Source organism: Anser brachyrhynchus, assembly GCF_964034855.1.
Source record: "Anser brachyrhynchus genome assembly, contig: SCAFFOLD_572, whole genome shotgun sequence".
NCBI classification, from domain to species: Eukaryota; Metazoa; Chordata; class Aves; order Anseriformes; family Anatidae; genus Anser; species Anser brachyrhynchus.
The window spans coordinates 17,283-32,657 of NW_027663731.1; the positions used below are offsets into that span (position 1 = coordinate 17,283).

General features: G+C 69.8%; 1 protein-coding gene across 1 annotated transcript; it reads right to left on the reverse strand.

Annotated features, from left to right (window-relative positions):
• Positions 1-220: 220 nt before the first annotated feature.
• Positions 221-14,781, reverse strand: KREMEN2 (kringle containing transmembrane protein 2; the record flags this gene model as incomplete). Its single annotated transcript, XM_080609052.1, is given in 11 exon segments — positions 221-2,148; positions 3,248-3,323; positions 4,339-4,411; positions 5,478-5,697; positions 5,699-5,817; positions 7,779-7,989; positions 9,790-9,914; positions 12,509-12,627; positions 12,629-12,711; positions 12,713-12,771; positions 14,706-14,781. Coding segments are annotated over 11 exon segments (1,398 nt in total). The 3' UTR covers positions 221-1,911.
• Positions 14,782-15,375: the final 594 nt, after the last annotated feature.

Here is a 15,375-nt window from a genome sequence, read left to right on the forward strand (position 1 = left end):
TGGGGCAGCTATGGGGAGCTATGGGGCAGCCATGGACCCATGGGGCGGCCGTGGGGCAGCTATGGGGCAGCCATGGGGCAGCTATGGGGCAGCTATGGGGCAGCTGTGGGGCAGCCATGGGGCAGCCATGGGGCAGGCTGTGGGGCAGCTGTGGGGCAGCCATGGGGCAGCCATGGGGCAGCCATGGGGCAGCTATGGGGCAGGCTGTGGGGCAGCTATGGGGCAGCTGTGGGGCAGCTGTGGGGCAGCTGTGGGGCAGGCTGTGGGGCAGCTATGGGGCAGCTGTGGGGCAGCTGTGGGGCAGCTATGGGGCAGCTATGGGGCAGGCTGTGGGGCAGCTATAGGGCGCTACGGGGCGGCTATGGGGAGCTATGGTGCAGCCATGGACCCATGGGGCGACCGTGGGGCAGCTATGGGGCAGGCTGTGGGGGCGGCTGTAGGGTGGCTATAGGGCGCTATGGGGCAGCCATGGAGCTATAGGGCAGCCATGGGGCGGCTATGGGGTGGCTATGGGGCAGATATGGGGCAGCCGCGGAGCTATGGGGCAGCCATGGGTCAGCTGTGGGGCAGTTATGGGGCAGCCATGGGGCTGCTATGGGGCAGCCGTGGAGCCATGGGGTGGCCGTGGGGCAGCCGTGAGGCAGTTATGGGGCAGCCATGGGGCTATAGGGCCACCATGGGGCGGCTATGGGGCAGCCACAGGGTGGCTATGGGGCAGCCATGGACCCGTGGGGCGGCCGTGGGGCGGCCGTGGGGCAGCTGTGGGGCAGCTATGGGGCGCTATGGGGTGGCTATGGGGCGCTATGGGGCAGCCATGGACCCATGGGGCAACTGTGGGGCAGCTATGGGGCAGGCTGTGGGGCGGCTGTAGGGTGGCTATAGGGCGCTATGGGGCAGCCATGGAGCCATGGGGCGGCCATGGGGCGACCGTGGGGCGGCTATGGGGCGGCTGTGGGGCAGCTGTAGGGCGCTATGGGGCAGCTATGGGGAGCTATAGGGTGCTATGGGGCAGCCATGGGGAACTATGGGGCAGCCATGGGGCGGCTATGGGGCAGCTATGGGGCGCTATGGGGCAGCCATGGACCCATGGGGCGGCCGTGGGGCAGCTGTGGGGCAGCTATGGGGCAGCTATGGGGCGCTATGGGGCAGCCATGGAGCTATGGGGCAGCCGTGGAGTGGCTATGGGGTGGCTATGGGGCGCTATGGGGCAGCCACGGAGCTATGGGGCAGCCATGGGTCATCCGTGGGGCAGTTATGGGGCAGCCATGGGGCAGCCACAGGGCAGCTATGGGGCAGCCATGGACCCATGGGGTGACCGTGGGGCAGCTATGGGGCAGGCTGTGGGGCGGCTGTAGGGTGGCTATAGGGCGCTATGGGGCAGCCATGGAGCCATGGGGTGGCCGTGGGGCAGCCGTCAGGCAGCTATGGGGCGGCTGTAGGGCCGCTATGGGGCAGTGGCAGCACGAGCAATAACTTAATGGGGCTGTGGGGCAGCTATGGGGCAGCTATGGGGCGGCTACGGGGTGGCAATGGGGCAGCTATGGGGCGGCTATGGGGCAGCTATGGGGCAGCAGTGGGGTGGCTATGGGGCAGCTATGGGGTGGCTATGGGGCAGCTATGGGGCAGCCATGTGGTGGCTATGGGGCAGCCATGGAGCTATGGGGTGGCTATGGGGCGGGTATGGGGCAGCTATGGGGCAGCTATGGGGCAGCTATGGGGCAGCTATGGGGCAGCTATGGGGCAGCCGTGGGGTGGCTATGGGGCAGCCGTGGGGTGGTTATGGGGCACTATGGGGCAGCCATGTGGTGGCTATGGGGCAGCCATGGAGCTATGGGGTGGCTATGGGGCGGCTGTGGGGCAGTTATGGGGCAGCCGTGGGGCAGCCATGGGGCAGCCGTGGGGCAGGCTCAGCTATGGGGCAGGAGGGAGCGCAGGGAGGGCTGGGGGCTGGGCCCGGGGGGCTCGTCCCCCGCCGCCCCCCCTACCGCCGGCGGCCTCCTCCTCATCCTCGTCCTCGGGCGCCGTGGGGCGGCCGTGGGGCGCCGTGGGGCGGCCGTGGGGCCGGTACGAGACCACCCAGGGCTGCCCCTCCCCCAGGCAGCCGCAGGGGGGGGCCGCGGCCCTTCGGGGGGGGGCAGGGCGCGGGGCCTGGGGGGGGGGGGAGGAAGCGTCAGCGGGGGGGGGGAGCGGGACCCCCCCCCCCCCCCCCCAAAACCCCATAACCACGAAGGGACCCCCCGAGACCCCACTTAGGGGGCGGGGACCCCCCCCCCAAAACCCCATAACCCCAAAGGGACCCCCCCCCAAAACCCCATAACCAGGAGTTGGACCCCCCCCCGAAGACCCCATTTAGGGGGCAGGGACCCCCCCCAAATTAATGCAGGACCCCCCCAACACCCCATAACCAGGAATGGGACCCCGCAAAGACCCCACTTAGGGGGCAGGGACCCCCCCAGATTCATGCAGGACCCCCCAACACCCCATAACCACGAAGGGACCCCCCCAAAGACCCCACTTAGGGGGCAGGGACCCCCCCCAAATTAATGCAGGACCCCCCCCAAAACCCCATAGCCAGGAACGGGACCCCCCGAAGACCCCACTTAGGGGGCAGGGGACCCCCCCCAAAACCCCATAACCCCAAAGGGACCCCCCCCCAAAACCCCATAACCAGGAGTTGGACCCCTCAAAGACCCCATTTAGGGGGCAGGGACCCCCCCAAAACCCCATAACCCCAAAGGGACCCCCCCCCCAAAACCCCATAACCTGCAAGGGACCCCCCCCCAAAACCCCATAACCAGGAACGGGACCCCCCCCCAAAGACCCCATTTAGGGGGCAGGGACCCCCCCAGATTCATGCAGGACCCCCCAACACCCCATAACCACGAAGGGACCCCCCCCCAAAGACCCCACTTAGGGGGCGGGGACCCCCCCAAATTAATGCAGGACCCCCCCAAAACCCCATAGCCAGGAACGGGACCCCCCAAAGACCCCACTTAGGGGGCAGGGACCCCCCCCCAAAACCCCATAACTGGAATGCCCCCCCCCCCCCCCCCAGCGACCCCCCTTTTGGGGACTGGCACCCCCATTCTGTGACCCCCCCCCCCATTATTGGGGGAGGGACCCCAAAGCCCCCCCCAGACCCACACAGGGACCCCAAAGCCCCCCCCCCCAGACCCACACAGGGACCCCAAAGCCCCCCCCCCAGCGCCCCCCAAGTTTTGGGCCCCCCCCCCCCCCCCCCACTCACCGGCGGCGCAGGCGTCGGCCCAGCAGCAGCAGCAGCCCCAGCACGAAGGCGCCGGCGGCCGCGTAGCTCAGCCCGGCTGGGGGCGGCCCCATAGATATGGGGTGAGTTATGGGGCGGGATGTGGGGCGGCCCCATAGATATGGGGTGAGTTATGGGGCGAGGTGTGGGGCGGCCCCATAGATACGGGGTCAGTTATGGGGCGAGGTGTGGGGCGGCCCCATAGATATGGGGTTATGGGGTGGGATGTGGGGCGGCCCCATAGATATGGGGTTATGGGGTGAGATGTGGGGCGGCCCCATAGATATGGGGTTATGGGGTGAGATGTGGGGCGGCCCCACAGATAGGGGGTTATGGGGTGAGATGTGGGGCGGCCCCACAGATAGGGGGTTATGGGGTGAGATGTGGGGCGGCCCCACAGATAGGGGGTTATGGGGTGAGATGTGGGGTGGCCCCATAGATACGGGGTCAGTTATGGGGCGGGATGTGGGGCAGCCCCATAGATATGGGGTTATGGGGTGAGATGTGGGGCGGCCCCACAGATATGGGGTTATGGGGTGAGATGTGGGGCAGCCCCACGGATATGGGGTCAGTTATGGGGTGAGATGTGGGGCGGCCCCATAGATACGGGGTTATGGGGTGAGATGTGGGGCGGCCCCACGGATACGGGGTCAGTTATGGGGCGAGATGTGGGGCGGCCCCACAGATACGGGGTTATGGGGTGAGATGTGGGGCGGCCCCACGGATACGGGGTCAGTTATGGGGCAGGATGTGGGGCGGCCCCACAGATACGGGGTTATGGGGTGAGATGTGGGGCGGCCCCACGGATACGGGGTCAGTTATGGGGCGAGATGTGGGGCGGCCCCACAGATATGGGGTCAGTTATGGGGCGGGATGTGGGGCGGCCCCATAGATATGGGGTTATGGGGCGAGATGTGGGGCGGCCCCACGGATACGGGGTTATGGGGCGAGATGTGGGGCGGCCCCACAGATACGGGGTCAGTTATGGGGCGGGATGTGGGGCAGCCCCACTGGTTATGGGGCGAGATGTGGGGCAGCCCCACAGACAGCCCCCCTCCCCCCCCGTTGCTCACCTCGGGTGCCGTGGGGCGCCGTGGGGCTGGGGGGCGCCGTGGGGCTGGGGGCGCTGGGGGGGCGCGGCGACGCCTGTTGGGGGGAAAAGGGGGGGGGGGTCGGGGCTGCCCCACGGCGTCACCGCCCCCCCCGTCCCCACAGACCCCTCAGGGACCCCAAAGACCCCTCGGGGGCCCCACGTCTCCCAGTCCCCAGTATCTCCCAGTCCCCCCAGTATCCCCCAGTGCCCCCCACATCCCCCAGCACCCCCCCACGTCCCCCAGCGCCCCACGTCCCCACATCCCAGTCCCTCCAGTGTCTCCCAGTCCCCCCAGTAAACCCCCAGTGCCCCCCCATCCCCCAACACCCCCCTCACGTCCCCCAGCACCCCACGTCCCCACATCCCAGTTCCTCCAGTATCTCCCAGTCCCTCCGTTATCTCCCAGTCCCCCCAATCCCTCCCAGTCCCCCGATATCCCCCAACCCCCCCCAGTCCACCAACAACCCCCAGTATCCCCCAGTGCCCCCCACATCCCCCAACACCCACCCGTGTCCCCCAGCACCCCACGTCCCCACATCCCAGTCCCTCCGTTATCTCCCAGTCCCTCCATTATCTCCCAGTCCCCCCAGTATCCCCCAGTCCCCCCCCACACCCCCCAGCACCCTACGTCCCCACATCCCAGTCCCTCCGTTATCTCCCAGTCCCCCCAGTATCCCCCAGTGCCCCCCACATCCCCCAGCACCCCATGTCCCCACATCCCAGTCCCTCCATTATCTCCCAGTCCCTCCAGTATCTCCCAGTCCCTCCAGTATCTCCCAGTCCCCCCAGTATCCCCCAGTGCCCCCCACATCCCCCAACACCCCCCATGTCCCCCAGCACCCCACGTCCCCACATCCCAGTCCCTCCAGTATCTCCCAGTCCCCCCAGTATCCCCCAGTGCCCCCACGTCCCCCAACACCCCCCACCTCCCCACATCCCAGTCCCTCCAGTATCTCCCAGTCCCTCCAGTATCTCCCAGTCCCCCCAGTATCTCCCAGCACCCCACGTCCCCACATCCCAGTCCCTCCGTTATCCCCCAGTCGCCCCAGTATCCCCCAGTCCCCCCAGTATCCCCCAGTCCCCCCAACCCCCCCGGCCCCCCCGGCGCCCCCCGCTCACGCCGGTAGGTGAGGGCGAAGCCCTGGGCGTGCCGCAGGGTGTCGGAGCGGAAGGTGAGCTCCAGCGCCTCGGTGGGCAGCAGCAGGGCGCGGGCGGGGGGCGGGGGCCGGCGCCCGTCGAACTGGGCCAGCAGGCGGCGGCTGCGGGCGTCGCGCAGCGTCAGCCGGTCGTTGGGGTCGCGGATGTCGAACAGGCGGAACGTCACCTCCAGCGCCGCCCCCCGCGCCCGCCCCCAGGCGCCACGCGCAGTCCGCGTCCGGCCCGTAGTCGTCGGGGAAGCCCGGCGAGTAGATGACGCCCGAGGGCGCCGAGCTGTTGGCGCGGCACGCGCCCACCCAGGCTGCGGAGGCGGAGGGGAGATGGGTGGGTTGCCGTGGCGACCGCGGGGGTATTGCCATGGCGACCGTGGGGCTGTGTTGTCATAGCAACCGTGACAGCGCGTTGCCATGGCGACCGTGGGGCTGTGGTGTCATGGCGGCCATGGGGCGTCACCGTGGGGTGTCACCACGGGGCAGTGACACCATGGGACTGAGCGACCACAGTGATGCGGGGGGCCGTGTTGCTATAGGGACCGTAAAACCGTCGCCATGGCAACCGCGGGGCTGTGTTGTCATAGCAACCGTGACAGCGCGTTGCCATGGCGACCGTGGGGCTGTGGTGTCATGGCGGCCGTGGGGCGTCACCGTGGGGTGTCACCACGGGGCAGTGACGCCACGGGACTGAGACACCGTAGTGATGCCGGGAGCCCTGTTGCTATAGGGACCGTAAAACCGTCGCCATGGCAACCGTGGGGCTGTGCTGTCATAGCAACCGTGGCAGCGCGTTGCCATGGCGACCGTGGGGCTGTGGTGTCATGGCGGCCGGGCTGTGTTCCTATAGGGACCACGAAACTGTCGCCATGGCAACCGTGGGGCTGTGTTGTCATAGCAACCGTGACAGCACGTTGCCATGGCGACCGCGGGGTGGTGTTGCCATGGGGCGGTGACACCACGGGGACCAGGACACCACGGGGCCCACGAGGCGGTGACAACGCTACAGGCGGTTTTGTTGCTATAGGGGCTATGAGGCTGTTGCCATGGCGACCGTGAGCTTGTTGCCATGGTGATTGTGAGGGTGCGTTGCCATGGCGACCGTGGGCTGGTGTCACCACGGAGACCGGGACACCTGATGGGGCTGATGGGGCTCTGTTGCTATAGAGACCACGAAACTGTCGCCATGGCAACCGCGCGGCTGTGTTGCCATGATGACCACGAGCTCGTGTTGCCCTGGCAACCATGGGGCTGCGTTGCCATGGCGACCAAGGGGCGGTGCCACCACCAGGGCGACATCCCCACAGCAGCTCCACCCCCCCCCCAATGTCTCCATGGCAACCGAGACCCGCACAGCGGTCACCACGGCAACCACACCACCGCCGTGGCAACATCGCCATGGCAACCAGCTCCCCATGGCAACATCACCATGGCAACCAGCTCCCCATGGCAACATCGCCATGGCAACATCACCATGGCAACCAGCTCCCCATGGCAACATCACCATGGCAACCAGCTCCCCATGGCAACATCGCCATGGCAACATCACCATGGCAACCAGCTCCCCATGGCAACCAGCTCCCCATGGCAACCACCGCCAGAGCCTCGGCTGCCAGGTCAACCCAGCGCCTACGCCAGGCACCGCAGCGATGCCAGCGCTCGCAGCGCCCGCAGTGCCCGCAGCGCTCGCAGTGCCCGCAGTGCCCGCAGTGCCCGCAGTGCCCGCAGTGCTCGCAGCGCTCGTAGTGCCCGCAGTGCCCGCAGTGCCCGCAGTGCCCACAGCGCCCGCAGTGCCCGCAGTGCCCGCAGCGCTCGCAGTGCCCGCAGTGCCCGCAGTGCCCACAGCACCCGCAGTGCCTGCAGCGCCCGCAGTGCCCGCAGCGCTCGCAGTGCCCGCAGTGCCCGCAGCGCCCGCAGCGCCCGCAGCACTCGCAGTGCCCACAGCGCTCGCAGCGCCCGCAGTGCCCGCAGCACTCGCAGTGCCCACAGCACCCGCAGTGCCCACAGCGCTCGCAGTGCCCGCAGCGCCCGCAGTGCCCGCAGCACTCGCAGTGCCCACAGCACCCGCAGTGCCCACAGCGCTCGCAGTGCCTGCAGCGCCCGCAGTGCCCGCAGCACTCGCAGTGCCCACAGTGCCCGCAGTGCCTGCAGCGCCCGCAGCGCCCGCAGTGCCCGCAGTGCCCGCAGCGCCCGCAGCGCCCGCAGTGCTCGCAGCGCCCGCAGCGCCCGCAGTGCCCGCAGCGCCCGCAGCGCCCGCAGCGCCCTGACTCACCGTGGTACACGGCGAGGCGGCCGTCGCCGCCGCAGAGCTGGCTGGCCTTGCCGAAGCACACCTGGTCGCACTCGGCGGTGCGGGCGCGCTGCCCCCGCCGCAGGTCACCGGCGTGGCCGCAGAAGCAGGCGTAGCCGGCCTCCAGCCCTGCCAACTGCGGGCACCTGTGGGGCGCTGCGCCGCGCTCCGGGGCCGGGGGGGGGATGTGGGGCTGGGGGGGTAGGAGGGGGATATGGGGCCCTAGGGGGGCTATGGGGCTGGGGGGAGATGTGGGGCTGGGGGGGTAGGAAGGGGATGTGGGGCTGGGGGGGTAGGAGGGGGATGTGGGGAGATGTGGGGCTGGGGGGTAGGAGGGGGATGTGGGGCTGGGAGGAGATGTGGGGCTGGGGGGGTAGGAGGGGGATGTGGGGCTCTAGGGGGGCTGTGGGGCTGGGGGGGTTGTGGGGGGGATGTGGGGAGATGTGGGGCTGGAAGGGGGCGATGGGGGAGGAGGGGGGACGTGGGGCTGGGGGGGGCTGGGGGGGCTATGGGGCTGTAGGGGGGCTTTGGGGGACGGGGGGTTATGGGGCTGGGGGATGGCTATGGGGCAGGCGGGTGGGGGGGGGCTATGGGGCTGGGGAGGGTTGGGGGGGGGCTATGGGGCTGGGGAAGGTTGGGGGGGGGCTATGGGGCTGCGGGGGGGTCTATGGGGGGGGTCTATGGGGGGGGGTCTATGGGTCCCAGGGGCGCTATGGGGCAGGCTGTGGGTCCTGGGGGCGCTATGGGGCTGGGGGGGGTCTATGGGGGCATAGGGGGCTATGGGGGGGGGTCTATGGGTCCTGGGGGCGCTATGGGGCTGGGGGGGTCCCAGGCCGTTACGGGGCGACGCTGGGTCCTGGCGGGGGCGGGGCCTAGTGGGGCGTGTCCCCCCGGGGGCGGGGCCTAGCTGGGCGTGTCCCAGTGGGGGCGGGGCTTCTCAGGGTGTGACCCCCGGGGGCGGGGCCTATCGGGTTGTGTCCCCCCGGGGGCGGGGCCTATCGGGGCGTGTCCCCCCGGGGGCGGGGCCTATCGGGGCGTGTCCCCCGGGGGCGGGGCCTATCGGGGCGTGTCCCCCCGGGGGCGGGGCCTATCGGGGCGTGTCCCCCCGGGGGGCGGGGCTTTTCAGGGCGTGTCCCCCCCGGGGGCGGGGCCTAGCGGGGGCGTGTCCCCATGGGGGCGGGGCTTTTCAGGGCGTGTCCCCCCGGGGGCGGGGCTTATCGGGGCGTGTCCCCCCTGTGGGCGGGGCCTATCGGGGCGTGTCCACCCGGGGGCGGGGCCTAGTGGGGCGTGTCCCCCCCGGGGGCGGGGCCTATCGGGGCGTGTCCCCTCGGGGGCGGGGCCTATCGGGGCGTGTCCCCTTGGGGGCGGGGCCTAGTGGGGCGTGTCCCTTTGGGGGCGGGGCTTCTCGGGGCGTGTCCCCTCGGGGGCGTGTCCTATCGGGGCGTGCCCCCCCGGGGGCGGGGCCTATCGGGGCGTGTCCCCTCGGGGGCGGGGCCTAGCGGGGCGTGTCCCCATGGGGGCGGGGCTTTCAGGGCGTGTCCCCCCGGGGGCGGGGCCTATCGGGGCGTGTCCACCCGGGGGCGGGGCCTAGCGGGGCGTGTCCCCCTGTGGGCGGGGCCTAGCGGGGCGTGTCCCCCCGGGGGCGGGGCCTATCGGGGCGTGTCCCCTCGGGGGCGGGGCCTAGCTGGGCGTGTCCCCGTGGGGGCGGGGCTTCTCGGGGCGTGTCCCCCGGGGGCGGGGCCTGGTGGGGTGTGTCCCCCCAGGGCGGGGCCTATCGGGGCGTGTCCCCATGGGGGCGGGGCTTTTCAGGGCGTGTCCCCCCGGGGGCGGGGCCTAGTGGGGCGTGTCCCCTTGGGGGCGGGGCTTCTCAGGGCGTGTCCCCCCGGGGGCGGGGCCTAGCGGGGCGTGTCCCCCTTGGGGGCGGGGCTTAGCGGGGCAGGTCCCCTCGGGGGCGGGGCCTCTCGGGGCGTGTCCCGGGGGGGCGGGGCCGTACCTCGTAGCCGCGGCCGCGGCAGAAGCGCAGGCAGAGGGGCACGGTGAGGCGCGTGGAGGTGCCGCTGGCCCCGCTCAGCGCCGGCGGCGAGCCCGAGTCCACGAAGCAGCCCACGAAGCCGGGCACTGCGCGGCCGCCCTCAGACCGCGCCCGCCGCCCCCCCCCCGGCGGCCCCACTGCCCCCGCGGCCCCTTTATTGCCCCCGCGGCCCCTTTATTGCCCCCGCGGCCCCTTTATTGCCCCCACAGCCACTTTATTGCCCCCACAGCCCCCTTACAGACCCTACAGCCCCTTTATTGCCTCCACAGACCCTTTATTGCCCCCACAGACCCTTTATTGCCCCCAGACCCCCACTCCCCCATACTGACCCCCAATCCCCCTCTATAACCCCCCCCCAGCGACCCTATTGCCCCCCACAGCCCCTTTATTGCCCCCACAGCCCCTTCATTGCCCCCACAGCCCGCTTTATTGCCCCTATAGCCCCACATCCCCCACACTGACCCCAAATCCCGCCCTATAACCCCCCCCCAGTGTCCCCTATTGCCCCCACAGCCCCTTTATTGCCCCCGCAGCCCCTTTATTGCCCCCCACAGCCCCTTCATTGCCCCCACAGCCCGCTTTATTGCCCCTATAGCCCCACATCCCCCATACTGACCCCAAATCCCCCTCTGTAACCCCCCCCCCCCAGCGACCCTACTGCCCCCATAGCCCCTTTATTGCCCCCAGAGCCCCTTTATTGCCCCCACAGCCCCTTTATTGCCCCCAGAGCCCCTTTATTGCCCCCACAGCCCCCTTACCAACCCTACAGCCTGCTTTACTGCCCCTATAGCCCCCCCTCCACCATACTGACCCCAAATCCCACCCTATAACCCCCCCCCAGTGCCCCCTATTGCCCCCACAGCCCCTTTATTGCCCCCACAGCCCCCTTACGGACCCCACAGCCCCTTTATTGCCCCTATAGCCCCACATCCCCATACTGACCCCAAATCCCCCTCTGTAACCCCCCCCCAGCGACCCTTCTGCCCCCGCAGCCCTTTATTGCCCCTATAGACCCCCCCATTCCCCATCCTGACTCCAACCCCCCCCATAACCCCCTCTATTGCCCCGCAACCTCCCCTATTGCCCTCCAACATCCCCTCTAATGCCCCCCAGGCCCCCTCTGCTGCCCCCCATAATCCCCTCTAATGCCCTCAACCTCCCCTACTACCCCCAAACCCCTTTCTATTGCCCCCAACCGCCCCATAACCCCCTCCTATTGCCCCCAACCGCCCCATAACCCCCTCCTATTGCCCCCAACCGCCCCATAACCCCCTCCTATTGCCCCCAACCGCCCCATAACCCCCTCCTGTTGCCCCCAACCGCCCCATAACCCCCTCTATTGCCCCCCAAACCCCTTCCCGTTGCCCCCAACCACCCCATAACCCCCTCCCGTTGCCCCCCAAACCCTTCCCGTTGCCCCCATCCGCCCCATAACCCCCTCCTGTTGCCCCCCAAAGCCCCATAACCCCCTCCCGTTGCCCCACAAACCCCTTCCTATTGCCCCCAACCGCCCCATAACCCCCTCCCGTTGCCCCCAAACCCCTTCCTATTGCCCCCAACTGCCCCATAACCCCCTCCCGTTGCCCCCCAAACCCCCTCCTATTGCCCCCAACCGCCCCATAACCCCCTCCTATTGCCCCCAACCGCCCCATAACCCCCTCCTATTGCCCCCAACCGCCCCATAACCCCCTCCTATTGCCCCCAACCGCCCCATAACCCCCCTCCCGCTGCCCCCCAAAGCCCCATAACCCCCTCCTATTGCCCCCAACCGCCCCATAACCCCCTCCTATTGCCCCCAACCGCCCCATAACCCCCTCCCGCTGCCCCCCAAAGCCCCATAACCCCCTCCTATTGCCCCCAACCACCCCATAACCCCCTCCTATTGCCCCCAACCGCCCCATAACCCCCTCCTATTGCCCCAACCGCCCCATAACCCTCTCCTATTGCCCCCAACCGCCCCATAACCCCCTCCTGTTGCCCCCAAAGCCCCATAACCCCCTCCTATTGCCCCCCAAAGCCCCATAACCCCCTCCTATTGCCCCCCACCCCTCCCCATTGCCCCCAACCATCCCATAACCCCTCCTATTGCCCCCAACCGCCCCATAACCCCCTCCTATTGCCCCCAAATCCCCCATGACCCCCTCTATTGCCCCCCAAAGCCCCTCCTGTTGCCCCCAACCGCCCCATAACCCCCTCTATTGCCCCCCAAACCCCCTCCTGTTGCCCCCAACCGCCCCATAACCCCCTCCTATTGCCCCCAACCGCCCCATAACCCCCTCTATTGCCTCCCAAACCCCCTCCTATTGCCCCCAACCGCCCCATAACCCCCTCCTATTGCCCCCCAAAGCCCCAAAACCCCCTCTATTGCCCCCCAAACCCCCCCTATTGCCCCCAACCGCCCCATAACCCCCTCTATTGCCCCCCAAACCCCCTCCTGTTGCCCCCAACCGCCCCATAACCCCCTCCTGTTGCCCCCAACCGCCCCATAACCCCCTCCTATTGCCCCCCAACCGCCCCATAACCCCCTCTATTGCCCCCAACCGCCCCATAACCCCCTCCTATTGCCCCCAACCGCCCCCCAACCCCCTCCCATTGCCACCAACCGCCCCCCAACCCCCTCACATTGCCCCCAACCGCCCCCAACCCCCTCCCGCCGCCCCCCCAGCCGCCCCCCGCTCACTGCGGCAGGAGGGGATGTCGCAGTACTTCCACTCGGCGCCCTCCTCGCCCTCGGCCACGTAGCACCAGGGCCGCGCGTCGCCGTCGGGGTTGCGGCAGTGGTTGTGGGGGCCCAGCCCCCCGCCCCCGGCGGCGCCCCCCCCCCGCCATCGGGGCCCGCGTCTGGTTCCAGAAGAGGCACGGCCGCCCCCCCCCCGCCGGGCCCCGTCCGGCTCTGCGCCCCCCGGTAGTCGGCCCCGTTGACGGTGAAGCACTCCGACGGCCCTACGGGGTTTGGGGGGGGGTCAGACCCCTTTTTTGGGGGTCACCCCCCCTTTTTTGGGGGTCACCCCCCTTTTTTGGGGGTCAGCCCCCCCTTTTGTTGGGGGGTCACCCCCCTTTTTTTGGGGGGTTCACCCCCCTTTTTTGGGGGTCACCCCCCTTTTGTTGGGGGTCAGCCCCCCCTTTTTTGGGGGTCAGCCCCCTTTTTTGGGGTCAGACCCCCTTTTTGGGGGGGGGGCAGCCCCACACGCGGGTCCCCCAGGGGGACGGAGGGGGGCTGGGGGGGGGGGAGGGGCCTGCCCAGTTGTTGCCCCCCCCCTCCCCCCCCCCGGCACCTGTCGCTGCCCGTCCAGATGTGGTCGGGCGCACAATGGGGCCGCCCCCCCCCCATTCTATAGGGCCCGGGCACCCACACCTCCCCCACCCCCTTTCTATAGGGTCCGGACACCCCCCCCGCCCCCATTCTATAGGGTCCGGACACCCCCCCCGCCCCCATTCTATAGGGTCCGGACACCCCCCCCCTGCCCCCATTCTATAGGGTCCGGACACCCCCCCCCCCCCCCCCATTCTATAGGGTCCGGACACCCCCCCCCGCCCCCATTCTATAGGGTCCGGACACCCCCCCCCCCCCCCCCCCATTCTATAGGGTCCGGACACCCCCCCCGCTGCCCCCATTCTATAGGGCCCCAACACCTGGCTCCCCTCCGTTCTATAGGGCCTGGACAGCCGCGCCTCCCCCCCATCCCTCACATGTTCTATAGGGCCCAGACCCCCCCCCCCCATACTCTATAGGGCCTGGACCCCCCCCCATACTCTATAGGATCCTCGCCACCTTCCCTCCCATTCTATAGGGCCTGAACCCCTGCCCCCTCCCCATTCTATAGGTCCTGGAGACTTGCCCCCCCCATTCTATAGGGCCCAGATACCCGCGTCTCGCCCCCCCCCCCCCCCCACGTGTTCTATAGGGCCTAGCACCCCACACCTCCACCCAACAGCCCATAGGGCCTGGACCCCCACCCCCCCACACTCTATAGGGCCCGGACCCCCACCCCCCCCATTCTATAGGGCCCGGACCCCTGACCTCCCCCCCTCCACACACATTCTATAGGGCCCGGACCCCCACGCCTCCACCCCACAGTCTATAGGGCCCGGACCCCCACCCCCCCAAACACTCTATAGGGCCCGGACCCCTGACCTCCCCCCCCACACACACATTCTATAGGGCCCGGACCCCCCCCCCCCCCCCATTCTATAGGGCCCGGACCCCCTGACCTCCCCCCACACACATTCTATAGGGGCCGGACCCCCCCCCCCCCCCCCATTCTATAGGGCCCGGACCCCTGACCTCCCCCCACACACATTCTATAGGGCCCGGACCCCCACCCCCCCCATTCTATAGGGCCCGGACCCCTGCCCCCCCCCACTCTATAGGGCCCATATACCTGCGTAACCCCCCCCCCCCATTCCATAGGGTCCGCACCCCCACCCCCCCGCCCTACAACCCTATAGATCCATAAGCCCCCGCTCTATAGGGCCCGGCCGCGCGCACCCCCCCCGTTCTATAGGGCCCAAACACCTGCCCCCCAATTCCATAGGCCCCCCCAATTGTATAGGCCCCCCCAATTGTATAGGCCCCCCCAATTGTATAGGGCCCCCCAATTGTATAGGGCCCCCCAATTGCATAGGGCCCCCCAATTGCATAGGGCCCCCCAGTTGCATAGGGCCCCCCCAGTTGCATAGGGCCCCCCAATTGTATAGGCCCCCCCCAATTGTATAGCCCCCCCCCTTCTATAGAGACCCCCCCACCCTACAGCCCCCCCCCCCCAATTCCAGACCCCCAAACCCGCTCCCCCACCCCCAGCGCTCCCCCAGCACCCTCCCAGTCCCAAACTGGGAGCAACTGGGAATTTAGGGGGGGGGGGAAGGCCCCCACTCACCGTCCCCGTCGCCGTCCTGGCCGGCGGCGCCGCGCGGGGCGAGCAGGAGGGCGGCGACGGCGAGGACCCACGCCATGGGTGGGGGGGGGGGGGGGGGCACCCCGAGGCCACGGGCGACGGGCACGCGGCGGCGGCTCCCTCGTGTTGGGGGGGGGGGGTGAAGGAGGAGCCTTGGGGTGGGGGGGGGGGGGGGGGTGAGGTGGGGCAGGGGGGGGGGGGGGGGGGAGGGCCTGCTGCGCCCCCCGGGGATGCAGGTGGTGGGTGGGGGGGGGGGGTGGGGGGGGGGCTTGTGGGGGCACGTCGGGGAATGCCCCTGGGGGGGCGCGCGGTGCGCGGTGGGACCCCCCCCCCTGAACTAAGGGGGGGGGGGGGGGGCTGGGAGGGGTAAAGGGGGGGGGTCCCAAAAGGTTGGGGGGGGGGGCTGAGAGGTTGGGGGGGGTCCCAAGAGGTTGGGGGGGGGTCCGGAGAGGGCTAAAGGGGGACTAAGGGTGCTGGGGGGGGGGCCCAAGGGTGCTGGGGGGGGGCCCAAGGGTGCTGGGGGGGGAACCAAGAGGTCGGGGGGGGGGCCCTGGGGGGGGCCCCCAAAGGGGCTGGGGGGGGGGTCCTGGGAGGGATGGGGGGCACCCCGAGAGGTCGGGGGAGAGGGGGGGGGGGGTCCTGAAAGAGCTGG